Genomic DNA, 21,191 nt, shown 5'->3' on the forward strand with positions numbered 1-21,191 from the left:
GCAATTTATGCCTGGCTGAAAGGGATCAGGCACCTACAACATGTTCTTATAGTTTTGCTTTGACCTCCAACATCGCACAGGGTCTCTCTCTCCCATTTTTATTATTACTACTGTGTACTCCAGGTGCCTCCTTCACGTCTATAACAAGAAATTACCCAGCTCATAAGTTCCTCCATAAACGCACATGGACTCTAGGGAGCCCTCAAGCCACAGGAGTGTCTGTCTTCTGCCAGAAGGGGTAACTCCTTTCCCTTCAGTCTTCTCTGAAGAGTTCTTTATGTAGGAGTTCTGGGAATATGGACTAGCCTTTACCTCCCCCCCCCCTTAGCACCTGGCTTTGGACTGCTTCCACAGCAGGCAGGTGTTCCTTCTCTGTGAGTAGAACGGTGTTAGACACAAGGTATTTGGTGTGAGAGACAAACAGATCTAGCCTAGCTGAGCCATGGGGAAGCAGGATGGACTGGCAAACACCAATGGCAGGTGCCCGGGGCCTTGACAGGATGCTTTGTTGGTTTTTTGGCCATGAGATACAGAACGTGTAAAATCTCAGGATGCAGACAGCCTTAGAGAGCAGCTACTACCTTCAAACACAAGGTAAACCAGGGGCAGGAAGTGCAAGTTCTTGGGAGAATGAATTTAGACATTTTCTCTCCACTTCCTTAGAGCCAGCACATTTAAAATTTGCTTCCCATCCCTCCTAGCCTTGCCTTGGAAAAGCAACTCTAAAGTATGGTCCAAAGCAAAAGGGGGCCCTAAGATTCTGACGGTTGGATGGACTTTGGTAAGGCTGAGCCACTAGTTATCTTTCTCTGTCAAGAGAAAACAAAACAAAACGAAAAAATGAAAAAACAATACCATGATGGGGGGAGCACCATTGTCTCAGTGTTTTTGACTCAGTCTTCATAAGCGATGCACTTACCCCTGATAGAGGAAATGTCATTTCAGAACATCTAGACAAGACGATCTGAATTACTGTATTGCAGCTAGCTGGGGTAGCCACATGCCTGGAGTCAGCACTTTAGGAGGTTGAAGCAGAAGGATTGTGAACTGAAGCTAGTTCTGTCTCTTAAAACAAACATACCAAATGGGCTCCATGGCTGTGGGCCGGTGGGGAAGCACCCTCATAGAAGCAGGGAGAGGGGAGGGGGGTTGCAGAGGGGAAACCGGGAAGGAGGATAACATTTAAAATGTAAATAAATAAAATAACCAATAAAATATATAGAAAATAAATTTTCAGAAAAGTGTAATGGGTTATAGAAACAAGCTCAGTAGGTAGAGGTATTTGCCTGGTGACCTGACTACTTGGGTGGAAGTGAGAAAGAAGAAGGAGGAGGAGGAGGAGGAGAGGAAGAAGAAGAAGGAGGAGAGGAAGAAGGAGGAGGAGGAGGAGGCAAGGAAGAAAAGGAAGGAAGGAAGGAAGGAAGGAAGGAAGGAAGGAAGGAAGGAAGGAAGGAAGGAAGGAAGGAAGGAAGCTCCACAAGGTTGCCTTCTTCTGGCCTCCACACATGCACTACACAGATATCCATGCATACATATATACAATAATGATAAATGATTTTTAAGTTAGGATTTTATTCTATGCCAAATAATTCAGGATATCTTTTAAATACTATGTATGCCTATATAGAACGGAAACATTTCCACCTCACCCCAAAGTATGTCTTGTTCTTGTTGTTGTTGTTGTTGTTGTTGTTGTTGTTGTTGTTGTTCTTCTTCTTCTTCTTCTTCTTCTTCTTCTTCTTCTTCTTCTTCTCCTTCTCCTTCTCCTTCTCCTTCTCCTTCTCCTTCTCCTTCTCCTTCTCCTTCTCCTTCTCCTTCTCCTTCTCCTTCTCCTTCTCCTTCTCCTTCCCCTTCCCCTTCCCCTTCCCCTTCCCCTTCCCCTTCCCCTTCCCCTTCCCCTTCCCCTTCCCCTTCTCCTTCTCCTTCTCCTTCTCCTACTTCTAAATGAGCACGGCCCAAATTTTTTTGTGGGACATTTTCTTTATTTGAAATCAACAGACAGGCTGTGGTTATTTAGAGTTGAGTACTTGGCTAGTCTTTTGTTGAAAATTAACAAAGCAATGCTGTCACCATGAGGAAAACAACTGATGATATTTACTGTCAGCCATTAAATTTAAGCCGTTGGGTAAAACATACAAGTCTGAAAACCTCTATCTTACACTGCAAGCTTGAGAACTTCCTTATATCCTTAAAGACCTTTATGATAAGATTAGTAATATTAGGTGAACATGAGTTATTTATATTGTGTAGTCAAGAATGAGTCAACATTCAGAAGCTCTCTATAACCAAGTGAACTGATATTTTTCTAATGACTAATGTATGATGTTCTAAAAACCATGCACAGATAATTGATCCATTCAAAGTACAAGATAAACCGATGGGTTTTAATGTAATAAAGCACAATAGATTCATTGATAGGGTCTTAGTTTCAACATTGCAAATAAATATTAAGAAACTGCTACTTGCGAAGTTTGGTTATCATAAAAATTCCCACACAATTCATTTTCTATTGCTGCCATAACAAATTACAGCAAACTTAACAACTTAATACAACATCATTATCTCACAGTGACGTAGGTCAGAAGTCCAGATGGGTTCATCTGTGTTCTTTGCTTAGGATCTTACAAAACTGAAGTCATATTATCAGTTGGGCTGGGCTCTTATCGGAAGGATCTGAGAAAACATTCACTTCCAAGGTTGATATCAGAATCCACTTTCTAGTGACTATAGTTTGAGGTTCCAGGAGGCCTTGCTGGCTGTCACACAAAGGCAGTTCTCTGCATCTACAGACTACCCACATTTCTTCTTCTGTAGCCTCAGTCATTTGACACCGTCAATGACACATCAAATATGTTTCATTTTCAAATGTCCCTGACTCTGGAAAAGTGTCTGACTCTGGAAAAGTTCTTATAATTAGATTGGCCCACTTGAGTAATTTCCATTTGTCTTATAACTAACACAATGGCAAGAGTATCCCATTATAAATATCTATTCTCAAAGGCAGACAATTTACTCATAGTTAAGAGTCATTTGTAGGCCAATCTTAGAATTGATCCTGGAAAGGTTTAAAATGCTTCTCTTCGTCAACTATCTATCGTTATGAGACTGGATTTTCGATATATATACACTAACCCCAGACAACATATAGCAACAGTTTGAGAGCAAGAGCCAAACTGAGAATCCGGCTGCCCTTCATCAAGTCAATTTACAAACATGTATATGCATTGCTTTTGTTTTAGAAAACAATTATTTTTCACAAATATGTTGTTTATCATATAATAGATTTAAAATATACAAGGGCAGATACATTTGATGTTTTGCTGTGCAGCTCTATGAAGCTTTTGGTTTGAGACATGCTCTCAGGCTGGCTTTTAACTCAGCATGTTACTGAAGATTAACTTCTGATCCTCCTGCTAGAATTACTCGTATGCACCACCATGCCTGGATCCCCAAAGGCATAGAGCAACAATTAGAGTTCCAATAACCAAATTAACTTCCTATGCAAATCACTTCTTTCAATTCTTTCCCCATTCCCATCCATACAACCAACAATCTCTTTCTCATCCCTATAATTTTGTAATTCTGAGAAGGTTGTACAAATGGAATTATACTATAAGCAGCCTTTGAGGTATGGCTTCTTTAGCTGAGAAAAATACATTTGAGCATTGATTCATATAGTTGTAGAGATCAGAAATACCATCAGTAGTAGCTAACAAATACCTTTCCTCTAACAAAATCCATCTGCATGAAATTTAGTGAAACCCCAGCACTCTGAGACATGGATTGGTCATCTGGCAGTTAAGAAACATGAACTTGGCCTTTCATAATGCCTCATTCACCAGAGGTTTCTTATTCTTTAATTTAATGCAGCCGGGCATGATAGTCTTGCCAATGTGAACCCTAGCCACTGTGCCCTTGGGTTTCCCAAAGACATCTTGCATACCTGTCTGTAGTCTGTTGGCCCCAGCACAGGACTACATCTAGTGGATGAATTCCCTGGAGAAGACTGATTCTCCTTCTCTTCATTAAATATGATATTAATAATCAAATATAGCTCTTTATCTAGTGGTGGCACCTTGTGAGATTTCCATCCTGTTTCTCCTTCCAGTGCATCATAACAGTCTACTCCCAACTTCTCCACCTAGATCTTCATATCCATGTCCTCAATAACCATGATTGTCTCTTTCCTCACAGAGATATTTGTAATTCTTTCTCTTGCATCCTCAAGGCATCTTCTCCATCTGTGTTTCCACTATAGAATCTTATGTTATCCCCTTCTTCTCCCATAGTTCTCCCATCCACGATATAGCTACCATTTCTTTTCTTACCATGTTGTCTTGTCAATTCAGTTTAATCCATTCTAAGGAAAACTTACTGTATGCCAATTACATAAGCTGTAGTTGAGTAGAACAGCTTAATGAAAAGGATAAGGTAAAGCCAGGCTCTGGGCATTTATAAACCAATGGGGAAGAAGCAGTCACTACAGCTCAGGAGGATGGGAGTGTGGTGGGGCTGGAGGAAGAGAACATAACAAAGTACTTTGGGGGCAGAGGGGAAGCAAAGGAACACCAGGCATCAGGTAAGTGATACCTAGACTGAGAACTAAAGGATAAATTGTGTTCTTTGATGATATCCTGCAACCTGATCATTTCCTCCACCTTTTCTTATTTCTCTCCTATTCTTGTTAAAATTCCCATTTTTTTAAAACAATTTTTTGAGGCGCTGGAAAAGGAAGGAACCTTGGTCCCTAAGTATCGTAGACAAACACTTTCCCACTTAGTTATAACCCAGCCCCTTAAAATATTTGGAAATATTCAGTAGGCCAGTAAGGTGGAGCACAGTGTGATGTTTTGATGCAGGTGCATGGTGTGTAATCCTTACATCCCAGTAACTGATACAATCATCACCCAAAACAAATTTTAAAAATTGCTTTATTATTTCATGTGTATGGCTTTTTTTTCTGTACACCACATGTATACAGTGACCTTGGCGGTCAGAAGGAGGAGATGGATCCCCTGGAGTTACAGACGGTTGTGAGCAGCCATGTGTGTGTGTGCTGGGAATAAAACTGAAGTCCTCGGCCAAATCGGTCAGTGCTCTAAATAGCAGAGCCACCTCTTCAGTCCCATCTCAAACAATCCTTACTTCTCTTTATGGTGAACATTCACGATCCTCTTTGCTAGCTATTTTGAAACAGACAATTGTTTTTAACCATACTTTATGATGACACAGAACGTTAGAAGCTATGCCCTATTCAGTTGCACCAATGCGCCCATAACAGTTGCCCACCTTCCATTTTCCTTCTGAGGCTCTGGTAACCACTGTTCTGTCCTCTGATTTCATAAAACACTAATCTTAACTGTCTGAAAGAGGAGAACTTGTCAAGAAAAAAGGAGTTCAAGAGCTAGTGTGAGGGTACCAGGGGAGTGCTGTGTCAGAAGCCAGGAGGAATGCTGCAGGAGGCCTCTTATGGAGGGGGCAGTGAAAGCTAAGGCCGGCAAGGCAGCCACTGATGGGATGGTCAGGAAGCCATCTCTCGAACCTTTCCTCGGCCATAGATACCTAATTCTTCCCAGAATCCTTTCCTTCCAGTCTTTTCTCAAGTTGCTGCTGTTTCTCCTTCTAGACTTCTCCTTGAATTTTGTTTCCTTCTCCTTGTCCCGATTACTATTATTGCTATTATTTGAGGCATGACCTCATTCTGTAGTCCAGGTTAGCTTGAAACTCAGGTTAGCCACAAATCCATGGCAATCCTGTTTCACCCTCTAGTTGTATAAGAATCCCAGGCACACACTGTGGCCCAGCTTTAGGCCGTGCTATGTACTGAACCCAGGGCTTCCTGCACATTGGACAAACATTGTACCTATTAAGCTCTATCCCTGATTCTAGACTTCTCCTCCCATTGCACTATCCCTTCCCTCTCTGTTAAGACCCACTTTATCTTTCCTGCTCTTCTCCTCACAGCCTTCTAGACCTTTATTGTCCTCCCTTTGACCTCACACCACTTGCTCTTCTCCTTACCTGGCATTGCTGTCCCTCGAGTGCTACTCTGCCCTCTCCTCTTCTCCATCAGCTATGCTACCTAGGCAGGCTGGCTGGGTCTCCACTGGGGGTCTCAGTGAAATGATTCCTAAGATCCCTCCCACCCTCTGAATCCAGGGCTAATACACTTTGGCCTGGTGCCACCAAGATCTGTCTGTGCCAGAGACCTGTGTAAAGCATTGTTAGAGCCTAGTCCTTGAATGCTTGCCAACATGGTAACCACATCCTTCGAACAGGGTGCCCTCATCCGCCCTGGCACCTGTCCCCACGATTCTGCCTTTTCCTATCCTCAGTTGCACAGTATCACTGAGAACTGATAAAGCTGCCCCACTCCCCACAAAGCCAAACATACCGCCCTCAAGCCAGGATTTTCTAAGTGTCCAAGCATTTTCAGATTCATTAGTACAGGCTTGAAGAGTCAGCTGTGGGGAGCCTGGAAAAATAAAAAAAAAAAGAGGCTGGAAAGATTTGCTCAAGGTCACAGAGCTGGTTAGAGGATTAGCATGTTGCCCTTCTTGCCCCTGTAGCCTTGCTTGCTTTCATGCTGAGGCCCCAGGCCTGAGTTCAGGCCTCACTGACCTTAGCCTGTCCCAGCCTGCCAAGGGGCACAATCCTAAAGAGTCTCTTGTGCAGGAGTACTGTTTGGGGATCAGTGACCCATTCATACCTGCAAGGCAGGGATGGGCCATCTTGGGAAGGTGGATGAATTCTGATTTGCTTCACTGAATTCTCCCTAGGCAACAAATCTGTTTGCATTGATACTATTTAAAAAAAACAAACAAAAACAAAAAAACCCACACACCTAAAGTACAAAGGATTCAGAGTCCAAGACCAGTGTTGGCCAGTACTCTGCTTGATTCTAGCTCAGTAAAGCCATGCATGGGAAAAGCCTTGGCAAAAGGCCTAGCACCCCCAACTGCATAGAGGCCTATGACCTGAGCATCTTTTACCTGAGATTCATTGGGAGTCACAGCCAATTTGCCTGAAATTTTACTCCACTAGACACCCAGATGCCAGGTCTAACTCATCCTGAGTTGTTAAGTAATTTGTTCTTCCATATTTTGGGGCTTAAATGTCTTCAATAAAACAGCAGCAGCCAGGCGTTGGTGGCACACACCTTTAATCCCAGCACTTGGGAGGCAGAGGCAGGCAGATTTCTGAGTTCGAGGCCAGCCTGGTCTACAGAGTGAGTTCCAGGACAGCCAGGGCTATACAGAGAAACCCCGTCTTGGAAAAGAAAAAAAAAACCAAAATAAAAAAGAAAACAGCAGCAGCCATCTTATTTTTTTGTAAAATATTGTATTAGCCTTTAAACATAAAGATTAAAACCAGAAGGGGAATAAAATCTGGAGTGTAAAAAAATAAACAAAAGGAAAAAAATAAGTAAAGATTCTCTAATCAAGCAATTCTTGGCAGAGGAATTTATCAGGTTGTGTGGAAAGATGAGATTTATTTTTTTTTTAAGCAGTAAAGGTGAGATATAACAAAATGTCTGTTTGTGGCTAAAGAAATCATTTTACAGGATGGAATGCACTATAGGTAGGTGCTCTGGTTTCTAACTGATGTGGGAACAGCTCCATGATACATTCTTTAGAAATGATAGGTTACAAAACTGTAGATAGTGTGTGCTTCAGTTTTGTAAAATGCATTTCCATTAATGCTTTCCCAATGTTAGCAAGGTTGATGGCTGGCCAGTAGTACTGGGGGGGGGGCTCCATTTCCTTCTTTTATATTTTATTCTCTGAATTCTTTTCAATAGAACCAGACAGGTGGTTTCATGTGTGTACTTTAGAGCCAAAAGGATTGCTTCAAGTTCTAGGCCAGTGGGTACATTTGAAGCTAGCCTGGGCTACTTAATGAGGAGCCTTAATCAATACACTATACAGAACTTTCCAAGGGGCTTAAGTGGCATACCATAGAGTACTTCTATGTTTGGTGGTGGGGAGAAGAGGCCTACTAGTATAGTCGCCTCATCAGCCTCACTGGGCAGAACCTGCTTTGAACCCACAGAGACTGACTCTGTAATCTCTTCTAGGTAGGAGAAAAGATACTCTTTTGTGGGAGGAAGAGACAGAGTGTGAAAGGAAGGAAGGAAGGGAAGAAGGAAGGAAGGAAGGAAGGAAGGAAGGAAGCAAGAAAGCAAGCAAGAAGGGAGAGGTGGAGAGAGAGAGACTGCACTCATATCCCTTTTATTTTTATTTTATTTTATTTCATTTTATTTTTGAGCCAAGTCTCATTGCGTTCAGTAGGTCTCAAACTTACTTTGAACCTCTGTACCCCCTACCCCCATGTCCCATGTGCTGGGGTTATAGGCATGGAATACTGTGCCCAGTTTTATGGGTGATGGGAGTCAAAGCAAGCTCTCCACCAGCTGAACTGCATTCCCTAGCCCAGAGAGAAGATATTTTTTAAAAGAAAGATACTTATGTCTCTCCCTTGGGCTATCAGGCCTTTGAAATGATCAACCAGAAAGAATTCAAATGCCCCCAGGGATCCCATGCAGGGAGAAGGGCAACTCTGAAGCCTGGGAAGAGGAGAAAGAAGGCTAAAATCCTCGACCAGGAGAACTTGCTTCCCAGGAAGAGATTTCATATGAGTTGTCAGACCACCTAGCAGGACAGGGAAGAGCTAGAAACAACAGACAGCCAAAGATGGACAGGACTGCACCTTGGCCAGGCTTGCTCAATCACGCATACCTTCTACAGAATCCTAATCCTCATGTCAACACCCTGAAGATAGACTTGAAGAAACCCTGAGCTCTTTCTTCTTCTTCCCAAAGTGGTCATATTGCATAAATATTCCCCCCCCTGCTTTTTTTTTTTTTTGATATAACCTGAGTCTTTAATCTGTGTCTTAGAGACAACAGTGAAACCTAGATTGTTGGGCCTGCCAGAGCCCAGGTTTTCATCCTAAAAATTCTGATCACCTAAGGTACACATGTTTTTCCTTGGGAAGTTGGTCTTGGAGCTAGAGTAGGGCTCGGGTCTTAACCAAAGAGCCACAGTGAGTTAAAGCGTTCCTGGAGGCCTGGCAGCTAAGAACTGCCGTGCCAGGCTGCTTGGGCCCTGCTTCACCCAGGCTGTGTTTATGAAGGCTTCCTTCCTGCTGAGCCTTGGGGCTGCGCGCCAGGAACACCTAATGGGCATAACAGAACACCCTTCTCTCCCCTCCCCCCAAAGCAGGAATGTTCTAAATTCCTCCTTGGCCCAAATCCCCCTCCCCACAAGGTTTCTCCTGGCCTCACAGGGGTTCACCACACAAAAGCCCAGCTGGAGTTTTTTTTTGACAGGGTAAATATAAAACCCACCAAACATTTTTTAAGAGTACCTCAATCTTTTCCAGCCTCCAGGGGTTTAATTCCCATCTGTAAGAAGGCTCAGAGTTACAGGTGGATTTTACAAAGCTGTGGCTAATAATTAGAAACCCCTTATCACCACAGCCCGTGGCCCCTTGGACCCAGTTCGCCTTTCTCTGGACCTAGTCCTCTGCTCAGGAGCATCTCTTCCAGAGTTCTTCGAAAGGACAGCTCGGTGAGTATCTGCTGTAAGTATCCCGTATCCCGTATCCCGGTGGGGCTGCTACCCTTCAGGCTGGCTTAGGCGGCTGGTTTTTAAACCTAGCTGCTGTTACTGGAACCCATGGTGGAGTCAGGGCGGGCTACCTTGGGCTGTTGAGGGAAGGTTTATGGAAGTGGGCACATGGTGCTATGTGTTTTCTTCAAGTTGTGATAAGATTTGCAGTCTGACGGGGCCAGAAGATCCTTTCTTCAGATCAGATCATCGGAAACGAAGGAGCCAGGGAGCAAATACAGGAGGAAAGGAGCTAGAGTTTTTCCCTTTTGTTGAACCACAGGGATCTAAGCAGGCCCGGGAAATTCCAATACTCTCCTGGACATGAGAGTTCAGGGGGGCAGCAAAGGGTGGGTTCTCCTGGGACTCTCCTTTTGAGCCCTTCAATCGTTCTCCATAAATGCCCTGCCTTAGACACGGTCCTTTTCAAGCATTCTTAAAAATGGAGTCGGAACCAAACCGTTCATGGCACTTACACGTAGAGAGATAGTGATGCTTCCCCTCCCCCATCCCACCCTCTATCTTCTCTTTCTGTGTTTCCCGGTGCTTTAAAGCATGCTTGATTTTACTTTGGTGACCATGACGAAAAACAAGTTTGCTTTTAAAGACAATTATAAAGTCTCTCACTTTAGGTGCAAGTCCTCCTCCCTAAACTGGTGCAGAAAGGTGGATTGCAAAGAGATGGCTTCGCCACCTACTGGAGCCCTTGGCTTGTGGGAGTAGCTTACCAGGATAGGGAGCAACCATCCCAGATTCCTCTGCGGGGCTCTAGAAACAAGGGGCTGGGAAATGAGGATGGCCAAAAAAAAAACCCCAAAACAGGCTTTAATGGCTTGCCATTCATAACAGAAGGCTGCACATATCATGTCCTTCCTTGAGCTGGGGACTTTTAATGGTCCTGTCACACCCATGGTTGTAAGACAAGATGCCATGCAGCTTAGATGGGGAGACCATCAGAGTGATTGCCCTGGTGAGAAGGAGTTAAGTGGGGAGCTGCTGTCAGTCTTTTTCCTCTTAATCCTCTCCTGCAGTTCCAATCCCTCCCCTAAGGAAGATTAGCTAAGGGTCCGGAGGGAAAGTTTCTTGGCTAGCTTTTAGCTATGGAGGCTGTTGACTTTACTCCCAGGAGACAAATTTCAGTAAGCAAGGCCTAGAGTGTCTGAACCCCCAAAGTCTCTGTAGGTGGCTTTTAGGAGAAGCCCTGAAAGAAAGGTTTCTTTTAAAGCCTTCTCTACTTCAAAAGTGTTTGTTAAAATGGCCACCTGTCTCCACCACCTGCTTCCAGACAAGAAAACCTTATCGATGAGCAAAGCCAGGGGCGAGGAACTGATTTCTTCACCAGGTTCTAGGCACAACTGAGACAAGAAACTAGAGCTTTTGCCACTCAGCCAGGGTCCTTTAGCTGCTCACCAGAGATGAAGCTATCCTGCTGGCTCACCTCACCAGCCAGTCACTGGCCAGTTGGCAACCTTGCCATCTGACCCTAAGGGAGAATTAACCCCCAAGGAGCCACTTCTTCCGTTTGAATAAACTCTGAGAGTGTCCCTTCCTCCTGCTGAGCTATGGCAACCCATTTTCTGAAGATTCCAGCCTTCAGTTCGGGTAGTTTCTAGACTGGACTCCAGGAACTTTTCTCTTGTGACTCCCAAGTAAGTCCTGGCTCTCTGGATAGGATTTCCTCCTGGAGAACCTTTGATTCCATTACTGTTTTGTTTTGGTTTGCTTGCTTTTGAGACAGAGTCTTCTATGTAGCTGATACTCCCTGGAACTCGCCCCTGTAGCCCCAAGCTGGTGTCTAACTCACCACACTTTTGTGTCTACCTCCTGAGTGCTGGGATTCCAGGTTTGTGTGCCACCATGCCTGGCTCAAGCTTCTGTCTGTCACCATCCCAAGAAAGCAGGGGCCCAAGTGCTTCTCTGGCGGCAAGGGTTTCTTGGCTAACAAAATCTTCAAGGGAGCGCTCCACTTTTCTGTGTGTATTTAACTTACCCCAGGCAAGGAGTGGAGGAGAGTCCAAGAACAGTTCTCAAAAAATGGATGATTATAATGCTAAAGGATGACCAAGATGGCTGGTAAGGCAGATGTGGAGAAGTGCACCTACTCAGATACAGCTCAGTTGGATGTACATGTGTTGGGGGTCAGTCTAGAAGGCATAAGGCATAAAATGGGAGGTTAATGGTTAGAGATGAAACTCAGAAGTATGAGTTCAGACACTAAAGAGCTTCCCCTGGTTTGCTACTGAACCTCATATCAAAGGAATCAAATGTTCCTAAAGTTTTTTTAAGCACGGCAAAGTGTGGCATGACTGTTATGATTGGATTCATACTTTAGAAATATCCTTCATGACTATCTTAATGATTGGTCTCAGGGACAGGGCTGAAGTGGGTAGAGAGGCCAATCTGAGGGGCCTATGTGATTTCCAATGGACAAGTGATGTTGACTGTATTGTCTGAAAGGAGTTGGACAGTAGAGATGGAGAGAAAGATAACATTTGTGTTTTATTTTGAAAATATATCTGGCAAAAGAGCATTATGATTATAAGCCAAGAAAATGTGAGGAAGCCAGCTACGGTGGTTCATCCCTATAATCCCAGCATTCAGAGGCTGAAGTGGAAGGGTTGGCACAGGTTCAAAGTCAGTCTGGGCTATATAGCAAGACCCTATCTCAAAAATAAGAAAAGATCTAGAAAACAGAAAGGCTGAAGCATGAAGAAATACTGGCTTGGGTTATACAATGGCTGGTTCTACTACTAAGATAGCATATACTGTATGAAGAGTAGTTTGAGGATGGGGGGAAAAAGAGGGCAAGAGACTTCCACTTTGTATATGTTGAGGTGCCACTAATGTCTTAATACATTCATGGGTGGCCATTGAGAATGCAGTCAACTATCCAAACCTTGAGTTCAAGAGAGACCTCTTTTGGTGTGGATTTGACATGAAAGAGGTATGGGCTTAACAGCCATTGTCAAACTAAGGCAAGAAGATTGCTGGGAGTTGGAAACCATCTTGGGCTACATAGTGAGGAGCAAGGCAGCCACAGCTACATTTTAAAGGGTGGTCTCTAAAAAGACAGAGGAATAGCAACATTGGCAGTGGCACTATAGAAAACGGTAGAGAAGTCAGTTTTCCAAGGGGAGGGGCAAGGTCAGGTGGCAGCTATATGAGTCTTAGATGTTAGAATAAGAAAATGATTAACTTTGGGGAGAACATTCTCAGTGGACGGCAGATGCAGGGCTACAGCAAGCAGAACAGTGTGTACAGAGGTCAAGAGTGCTATCGTTTAGTATCGGGTTGAGGAGCTTGGCTGAAAACAGAAGGGTCAAGACGGACAGTAATAGCTGCATAACAAGGACGCTTGGGGGAGGGGAGCTTCAAAAAGTGTAGGCAACACGAGAAGCATTTGACTGAAGGATGCTCTTCACGGAGAAGCAGGATTATTACCAAGCAGCACTGGAGGCCTTGCTGAGATGTTCATTTGAGACCTGGATAGGCACAGATGTGTCCAGATGAGCAGAAGAAAAAGCAGTGCCAGAAAAGGACTTGCCCCTGGTCACAGCTGATAATGGCAGAGTTGGCTAAATGTGCTCTGGCACCTGATCTGCCCTGCTTTACATATCATGTCATAGCAGTGCTGATGACAGTGCTATCAACTGTGTCTTATGCTGTGGAAGCAGAACAAAAATTTAGCATTTTTTTTTATTTACCTTCAACTGAATAGGCAAGATATTCAACTAACGGAGGGGGGGGGGGAGAGGAGGGAAGGAGGGGAGCATCTGTTAGTCCTCCTTTAGTTAGTCCCTCTCCTGATACCCTTCATTCTGCTCATGGGTAACATTTTGGAAACCCTTACTCTGCAATGTTTACATGACTGAGTCTCATGGGGGCCCTTCAACCCCGTTAACTGCTTTTATTATTTCATTAAGAAGATATATTTGAAGCTGGGTGGGTGAGTTGATGCATGCTTGTAATCTCAGCATTTTGGAGAATGAAGTAGGAATTCAAGGGAAACCTGGATTACATTTCAAGTACCAGATCAGCCAGAACTATATAGAAAGAAAGACCCTGTCTCCAATTTTTTTTTAAACAAAAGGTTGTTTGAACAGTTACTTGAGGGTAGGGTAATGTGTAAGGTACATGAGATATAAACATGAATAAGATACCAATGTCACCTTGAAGTAGCCCATGGACCAGCAGAGAATGAGTTTAAATAGGAAATTACAACATAACAAAGTATATCACGACCTTAGTTTTCTCATTTATTATATAGTACAGATTATTGGTATATCTGTCATGAAATAGTTGATAATTACGTGCATTAACACATATAAAGTGCTTATGAGAGTTACCTAAGAAACTCTATATAGTCTGGTATAGTGGCGCATGCCTGTATTCCTAGCATTACGGTGGTTGAGGCAAGATGATCATAAGTTTGAGGCTTGTTTGGCTACACAGCGGGTTCCAGCCAGGTCTGGAGTGAAATCTGACTCTAAACAAAATGAAAGAGAAAACAACAAAAAGAAGAAAACATTAGTGTGTATGTGTAGTGTATATTATGATTGTTGTTATAAAGATAATAGAAGTAAATGAATATAAGGTACTGTAAGACTACAGAAGACTATCCTGCAGCAATTGCTCAGTGGTTAACAGCACTGGGTGCTCTTCCTGAGGGCCCAGATTCAAATCTCCACATCAACATAGTGGCTCACAACCATCTATAACTTGAGTTCCAGGGAATCCAATGCCCTCTCTTTGGTATCCAAGGGTCCTACACATATGGGTATACAGACATCCCCACAGGCAAGGCATTTACATACAGAAAAATAAAAATAAATGAATCTTTAGAAAAAAACTAATAGGGGCACAGGACCATGTCTAGAATGAGAGATATCCAAGGAAGTCAAGATATTTCTTACGGTACAGCCTGTGCTCAGACTGTACCACAAGTTAAACCCCACATGACAATGACTGAAGAGTCAGTAATTTAGTGTGGCCAGGGTATGGAGCATGAGCAGGTGAATGGCAAGAGGTGAACCTTGTGAGGTCCTGGAGTGCAAACAAGCTTGGACTTTATCCTTTGCCATTGGAATGTCCTAGAGGAGCAACTTGCTGTGAAAGCGGGACGATCAGAGTTCAGATCTGCAAGAACAATGTAAAAAGAGAAATGTGGGTGTGGAGGTGTGTGCACTCAGGGTAGGAGAGAAGGTGGCAGATCATAGGGCTTCACTTGTTAGCCAAAACAAGTTCCAGGTTCAGAGAGAGACCATTCCAAACTACAAAGGCGGAGGAGAATAATGTAGCCCTGTGAGTAAAGGTACTTGCTGCCAAGTCTACCCACCTACATTTGATCACCAGAACTCACACAGTGGAAGGAGAGGACCTACTCCCTGCAAGTTGCTCTCTGACATCCTCATGAGGCACAGATGCATGATAAAATAAAAAGCATCCAAAAAGTTCAAAAGGTAAAATGGAGAAAGGTCAAGGAAGATAACCCAAAGCCTGGTCTCCAACTCAAAGCCTGGTCTCCACAGGCTCAAGTACCAAGTTGAACATTTGTGTGTGTGTGTGTGTGTGTGTGTGTGTCCACACCCCCACATGCAGACACACATTCAAATAACGACCTCATCAGAATAATGTGTTGAAAGATCGTCATGGCTGAGAGACTGAATTGGAAGAGGCAAGACTAGAAGAGCAGTTAATAACCTATTATTTCCCCAGGCAAGAAAGGAAGGTTGATGAATCCCTACATTAGAAAGTAGTGGTAGAAATGAGAAACACGAGTAAGACATTTCAAGTAAGTTCAGGAGATAGAACTGGGTGAACTAACTAGTGGAACTTCCTAGTTAGGAGATGCCAGGAGAAAAGGGAGCAGGGTGTTAAGGATTACCGCAGGGCTATTAGTCTGGATGGAGAGGGGTCTCATTAGCTCACAACATGAATCCTGGGCAAGAACTGATCAGGAGATACAGAAGGAGAGGTACTATATTCTCTTGAATATGTCAAACATAAGGTTACCATGACATTTCCCATGCTCACCCCAAGCTAAATCCTAACTCCTTCTCACAGAGCTTTTTTCTTTTAAAGGTTCTAGAACTGGAATTACTGACAGTTGTGAGTCCCTGTGTAGATGCTAGGAAATGACCCTGGCCCTCTGGAAGAGAAACAAGTGTTCTGAACCACTGAGTTCCCTCCCTCCCTCCCTCCCTCCCTCCCTCCCTCCCTCCCTCCCTCCCTCCCTCCCTCCCTCCCTCTTTCTCTCCCTCCCTCCCCCCCCTCTCTCTGCCAAAGGAAATTTTGAGGGAAGTGAAGATGGAGTAGCAATGTTGAATTGGGTTAAAAATTAGTGGGTTGAATAGTCGTGCAGAAGGTGGGGGCGGTGTCTAACTTTGACCTTTGTGTCTTGAGCCTTGGAAAGAGCAATCCCTGAACAGTGCAGAATCCCACCTATCAGTTGTCTGCCTACCTCTTATCAAGCCCCCTATTTCTGGCGCGGCTCCCCTTCCCTTCACCTTTTCTACCATCTCTGACAAGCCTTGAGCACTTGTAGGACCTTCCCTAGAGTTTTCACATGTCATTTGAAAGGGTGGTTATGGGATTCTGTTAGGAGAGGAGACAGGAAATATCTGGTATGTTATACTTTTAAGGATCCTTATGCTACCTTGAAGGGAGGGATCTGGTCAAGGCTAGAAAGACCTTCTCTTTCAGAGTATGGTCAGAAAACTTTGTTACCTATTCCAATCTGCCTGGGAAGTACATTATTGCCATAGGCATAAATTGATTCAGAGCTAAGCTACATTTTAGTCCCTTTGAAGATTCAAGTAGCCTCTAACAAACTGGAGTCCAAGGCCCCATTCTAAGACTTGTTCCACATGATCCAGTCTCCTGGAGTTTGGCCTCAGTCTGCAACCAAGGGGCCCCGTGGTGTGGTTGCTTGGCAATATGTTAAATAGCAGGCCTTGGAAACTAGCAGTGGAGTTAGCACACCACAACTGGTATTGCCCTGACTGCCTTCTCGGAAAGCAGCCACCTGTCTGGCCCCTGCCTTTGTCTGACTGCCAGCCTAAAGCATGTGCCTACGCAGGAGGTGATGACATTTTGGCTCTGCTTCCAAAGGTTTTTTTTTTTCTTTCTCATGTGTTATTTTTAAAGATAGCAAAGGTCAAAAGGCATTCAGCGTTTTCTGGTTTCTCATAAGCTTCTGGTCAATATTTAATCTGGTTTATGGATTTTTTTTAAGGTTTTCTAGATGCCTTCTTGAGCCTGCTTGTGGCCACCCACAGATACTTGTAAGGAGGAACAAAGTCAGCTTGCCAGAGACACCACCGTGAAATGAGGGATTAGAGGCCGGGATCCAAGAAGCAAGAGCAGCAGCCAAACGACAAGCAAACAGGCTCTGAAGATCGTCTACTGAGAGGTCCGCCATGGCCTCCCTCGGTGTCCAACTGGTGGGCTACATCCTAGGCCTTCTGGGGCTATTAGGCACATCGATTGCCATGCTGCTTCCCAACTGGCGAACAAGTTCCTATGTTGGTGCCAGCATTGTGACGGCGGTTGGCTTTTCCAAGGGCCTCTGGATGGAGTGTGCGACACACAGCACAGGCATCACCCAGTGTGATATCTACAGTACCCTTTTAGGACTTCCTGCTGACATCCAGGCTGCCCAGGCCATGATGGTGACATCCAGTGCAATGTCCTCGCTGGCCTGCATTATCTCTGTGGTGGGCATGAGATGCACCGTGTTCTGCCAGGAGTCTCGAGCTAAGGACAGAGTGGCTGTTGTGGGTGGAGTCTTTTTCATCCTTGGTGGCATCCTGGGTTTTATCCCAGTTGCTTGGAATCTTCATGGAATCCTTCGGGACTTCTACTCACCGCTGGTTCCTGACAGCATGAAGTTTGAGATTGGAGAGGCTCTGTATTTGGGCATCATTTCAGCTCTGTTTTCTTTGGTAGCTGGAGTCATCCTCTGCTTTTCCTGCTCACCCCAGGGAAATCGCATCAACTACTATGATGGCTACCAGGCCCAGCCTCTTGCCACTAGGAGCTCTCCAAGATCTGCACAACAGCCCAAAGCCAAGAGTGAGTTCAACTCATACAGCCTGACTGGGTATGTGTGAAGAACCAGGGGCCAGAGCTGGGGGTGGGGTAGGGTGGTGGCTGGGACTATTAAAAAAAAAGTAGTGGACAATGCCCCCAGGGTCACAGGCAAAGGACATTGCCACTGAATCATGTGTAAGGTGCTGCTGAGGGTAGAATGACTTTGGCCATTGGATGGAGTGAAGGCAGAGATGAGAACAGGGGTGACAGCATGTAGATGGAATTGCCAAGGACACTTGCCAGGCTAGTTTCTCTATTTCCCTTGCTTGGCCTCACTAAGGTACCTCCTGTGCCTTGAATGCTCAACCCAAAAGTCCAAATCCCATCCCTGCCACTTTTGGCTAAGCCCAGAGGCTCTCTTCTGCCCTTTGGTTTACTTAGAGATCTGCCCCCAAGCTAATCGTGTCCCATTGACTAACTATCTGTGCTCAAAAGACCCTCTGAGGTTGGCTGAGGTTGGCTCCTAAGTCAATTACTAGGGAAAGGAGAGAAGAAAGAGGGGTGGCTTCTATGAGAATGTTTCTAGCTCCCTTCTCAAATCTCCAGCCAAAGAAATGGATTCGTCAGTAATGGGCCCTGAAGATTCTCTTCCAATTTTGCTATGAATGCAGTATGTCCAGACTGGTTTGTGAATGAACTGAAGGAAAACCATCTCACGGCATCCAGCAGAAAGCAGCTGATGGGATTTAAAGAAACAAAACAAACAGCAAAACCCACCAGAACCACTTCTCAGGACATCTCCTGTAATTCCCATACATTTGCTGGTCAGGGATGGAAGCACTGCTTTGGGAAAGCACAAGAAGCGCCTGGAAAGCACAAGCAAGGCTGCAGCCCTCTGACTCTATGCAGGAATTGCCCAGAAGCTGAAGTGAACGACTACCGACTACGACTACCGCTGAAAGCTCTGCCTCCCACTGGGGTGTCTGACCCAGCTTCCTGCTAAACCACAAGACTTGGAGCCCTAGACAAGGGTTTCCTTAGGGACAATAAACCAGGTTTTCTAGAACTGCCCTTTGTCATGGAAGCTGCAGGGGGCTAAAAAAGATACTACTCTTTAGCCCTGGCCAAGAAAGAATAAGGACTTTGGTATCAAAGAACTGGACAGAGTTGTATGGTAGCTGTTATGTGTGCTCCTACTGTTTCAGAGAGGCAGCCCTACCAGATACTTCAGATTTAATGGAAAAACAACCCATGGGGGTCTATACTCAGCACTACAGAGCCTCTGAAAGACCACAGCACCAGAGAGGTCCTTTGCCACTTTTAAGCACCAGAAGATAGTCTCATAGGTATGCAAAGTCTCCAGTGTGGAACATGTATGACCAAGGTGTTGTGTTCATGACCTGAGTGATTTGTGGACTTCTACCTGGGATTGTGCTTGAGCTGGGAGAACGGAGAGTGGTTCTCAGTCCAACAGTTTCACCTCCACATTCTTAAGATGCTCCATTTCCTCTATGGTAGACGGGAGTCAGAAACCAGAGACATCCCCCCCCCCCCCCACACCAGCTCAAAACCCCAGCACACCTCATCAAAATTTCAGCACCAGCAAGAGAGGCCCATATGTGAGGTTTCCTTTGACATGCCTTCTCTATTTCCACCATATTGCTTGTGTTCAAGCTGATATGCTGACCTGGAAGCCATTTCCTCTTAACTAAGTGGTTCCCATGCTTGGAGAACTTGCTCAGTGTCATCCCCTTCACTGAGTCTTCTCTGACCACTCCTTCCTGCTCTTTCCTTCCTCCTCCAACTCCCAATATATAAATTTCTTAATCCATATCATTTATAATTTTGATTGCTAGTTTATAATTCTTGTATGTGCATTGTGTGTGTGTCTATCTGTCTGTCTGTCTGTGTGATCTCAAAAGTTCACTATAAGTACTTAGATGGCAATTGCTATATCTTAGACCTGTCTATATGTACACCCAAGACTGTAACACTGCTGGGCACACACAAGATGATCAATAAATGGATGTTGATTAAGTAATTGTTGTATTGATTAAAAAAAACAACTAAGACAGGGCACGTGTGATAGAAAGAAAGGAACTGGGTTAAGACAGACAGTAGAAGCCTGTGCACAAGGGCGAGTAGAAAATTCTAGGGTTTGTGAATACAATCAGGATACCTGACGACACCCCTCACAAAAGAGATGAAAGGGTCTTGTTTTTGTTTTTTTTTGTTGTTGTTGTTGTTGTTTTATTTTTTTCAAAACATGGCTCCTCTGTCTAACAGAGCCCTGGCTGTCCTGGACTCACCTTGGTCTAGAACTTACAAAGATCTGCCTACCTCTGACTCCTGAGTGCTGCACCTGAGGCATACGCCAGCACACTTGGCAGAAGGAAATTCTTTACCTTGCCCAGGGCTCATTCTTTTTCAGAAAAAAAAAATTATTTGAAAATTACATTATTGAGGTTAGTTATTAAATGGCTACTAATTCCACTAATTGGAGGAAGGTGTCTCTGATCTAATCATCTCCCATCTGATTCTATATTTGGCATATACAAAAACTAAGATTCACACAAGTAAAGGTTTTCCCAGGGTTACATAGCAGGAGTTACTGCCCTAGTCTCTTGACAATGAAACCAGGAGTTTGCTGATGCAATAATATTCACATTTAGTAAGAACTACATTCCAAAAGTTCCCAGGAGAGTCTAAAAAATGTACTTAGGTCCAGCAACATACCAATGGGACATATGGGCTCCGCTGGTCACCCACGGAGGTGATCTGGGAAAGTGAGGATTCCTCAAGCATCACTGCTACCCACTCCTCCCGTGCTAGCTGTCCGACTAGGGGCATGCCAGATTGTCATCTAAGACCCAACACCTCAGTTCTAAAGTCCTCTAACTCTGGAGGAGTTTGAGACAACACACCAATGATTTGACTTCAAAAGCAAATAACAAAGCCTAGTAGCAGGAGTATAAAAAGAAAACTAACAATAGTGGGGCACAACAAGATTCAGCTTGACCAGCCCTTGAACTTAGGGGCCAGGGGCACATAGAAGCAGGTTATTACAAACACTGGCCTTGCACTTCTGAAGTGGGTCTTCTTTGGTGCAAAGGATTGAAGACAGTATCCAAGTTCATTTAAAAGGAAGAGCAGGGAAGGAGAAGGGCCCACATTGCATGGTAAGAAGTCATCTCTTATCTGGTACCAGATTCCCCAGTGCCTGAGTGGGGATAACTGGAGGCTAAAAGCCAGGTTTGCTTTGATAACTATGCTTTGATAACTCCTGAGTATGGCTCTGATTGCCCACCATCCGTCAGTCAAGTTGGTTTTTCACAGGAGATGAAATGGAGGACTAAAGAAGTGGATACAATCTCTAAAGTTACAGTCTGTCAGAATCTGGGTTATAAATTTGGAAACCATGGTAACTTGGGTCTGTGCTCAGATTTCAGAAGGTATGTGATGGCCCATGGCTCTTCCAATTCGAGAATCCCCCCCCCAACAGCCCCACCCCACCCCACCCCTGCTGCCACAGAATAGAAGAGTTTATGA

At 44.4% G+C, this 21,191-nt stretch overlaps 1 protein-coding gene across 2 annotated transcripts; it reads left to right on the plus strand.

Annotated features, from left to right (window-relative positions):
* Positions 1-9,329: 9,329 nt before the first annotated feature.
* Positions 9,330-19,654, plus strand: Cldn2 (claudin 2). 2 transcript variants are annotated; one of them, XM_052170737.1, is made up of 2 exons: positions 9,330-9,585; positions 16,846-19,654. In XM_052170737.1, the coding sequence occupies exon 2, from the start codon at positions 17,030-17,032 to the stop codon at positions 17,720-17,722; it is 693 nt and encodes a 230-aa protein (XP_052026697.1). In that variant the 5' UTR covers positions 9,330-9,585; positions 16,846-17,029; the 3' UTR covers positions 17,723-19,654. The 2 variants fall into 2 exon arrangements, with proteins under 2 accessions (XP_052026697.1, XP_052026695.1); XM_052170735.1 differs by having other exon boundaries at positions 9,330-9,572.
* The last annotated feature ends 1,537 nt before the right edge of the window (positions 19,655-21,191 follow it).

Source organism: Apodemus sylvaticus, chromosome X (assembly GCF_947179515.1).
Source record: "Apodemus sylvaticus chromosome X, mApoSyl1.1, whole genome shotgun sequence".
NCBI classification, from domain to species: domain Eukaryota; kingdom Metazoa; phylum Chordata; class Mammalia; order Rodentia; family Muridae; genus Apodemus; species Apodemus sylvaticus.

Bases quoted from the DNA above. Each gene is read 5' to 3' on its own strand.
- Cldn2 (XM_052170737.1), top strand. From the start codon at position 17,030: ATGGCCTCCCTCGGTGTCCAACTGGTGGGCTACATCCTAGGCCTTCTG.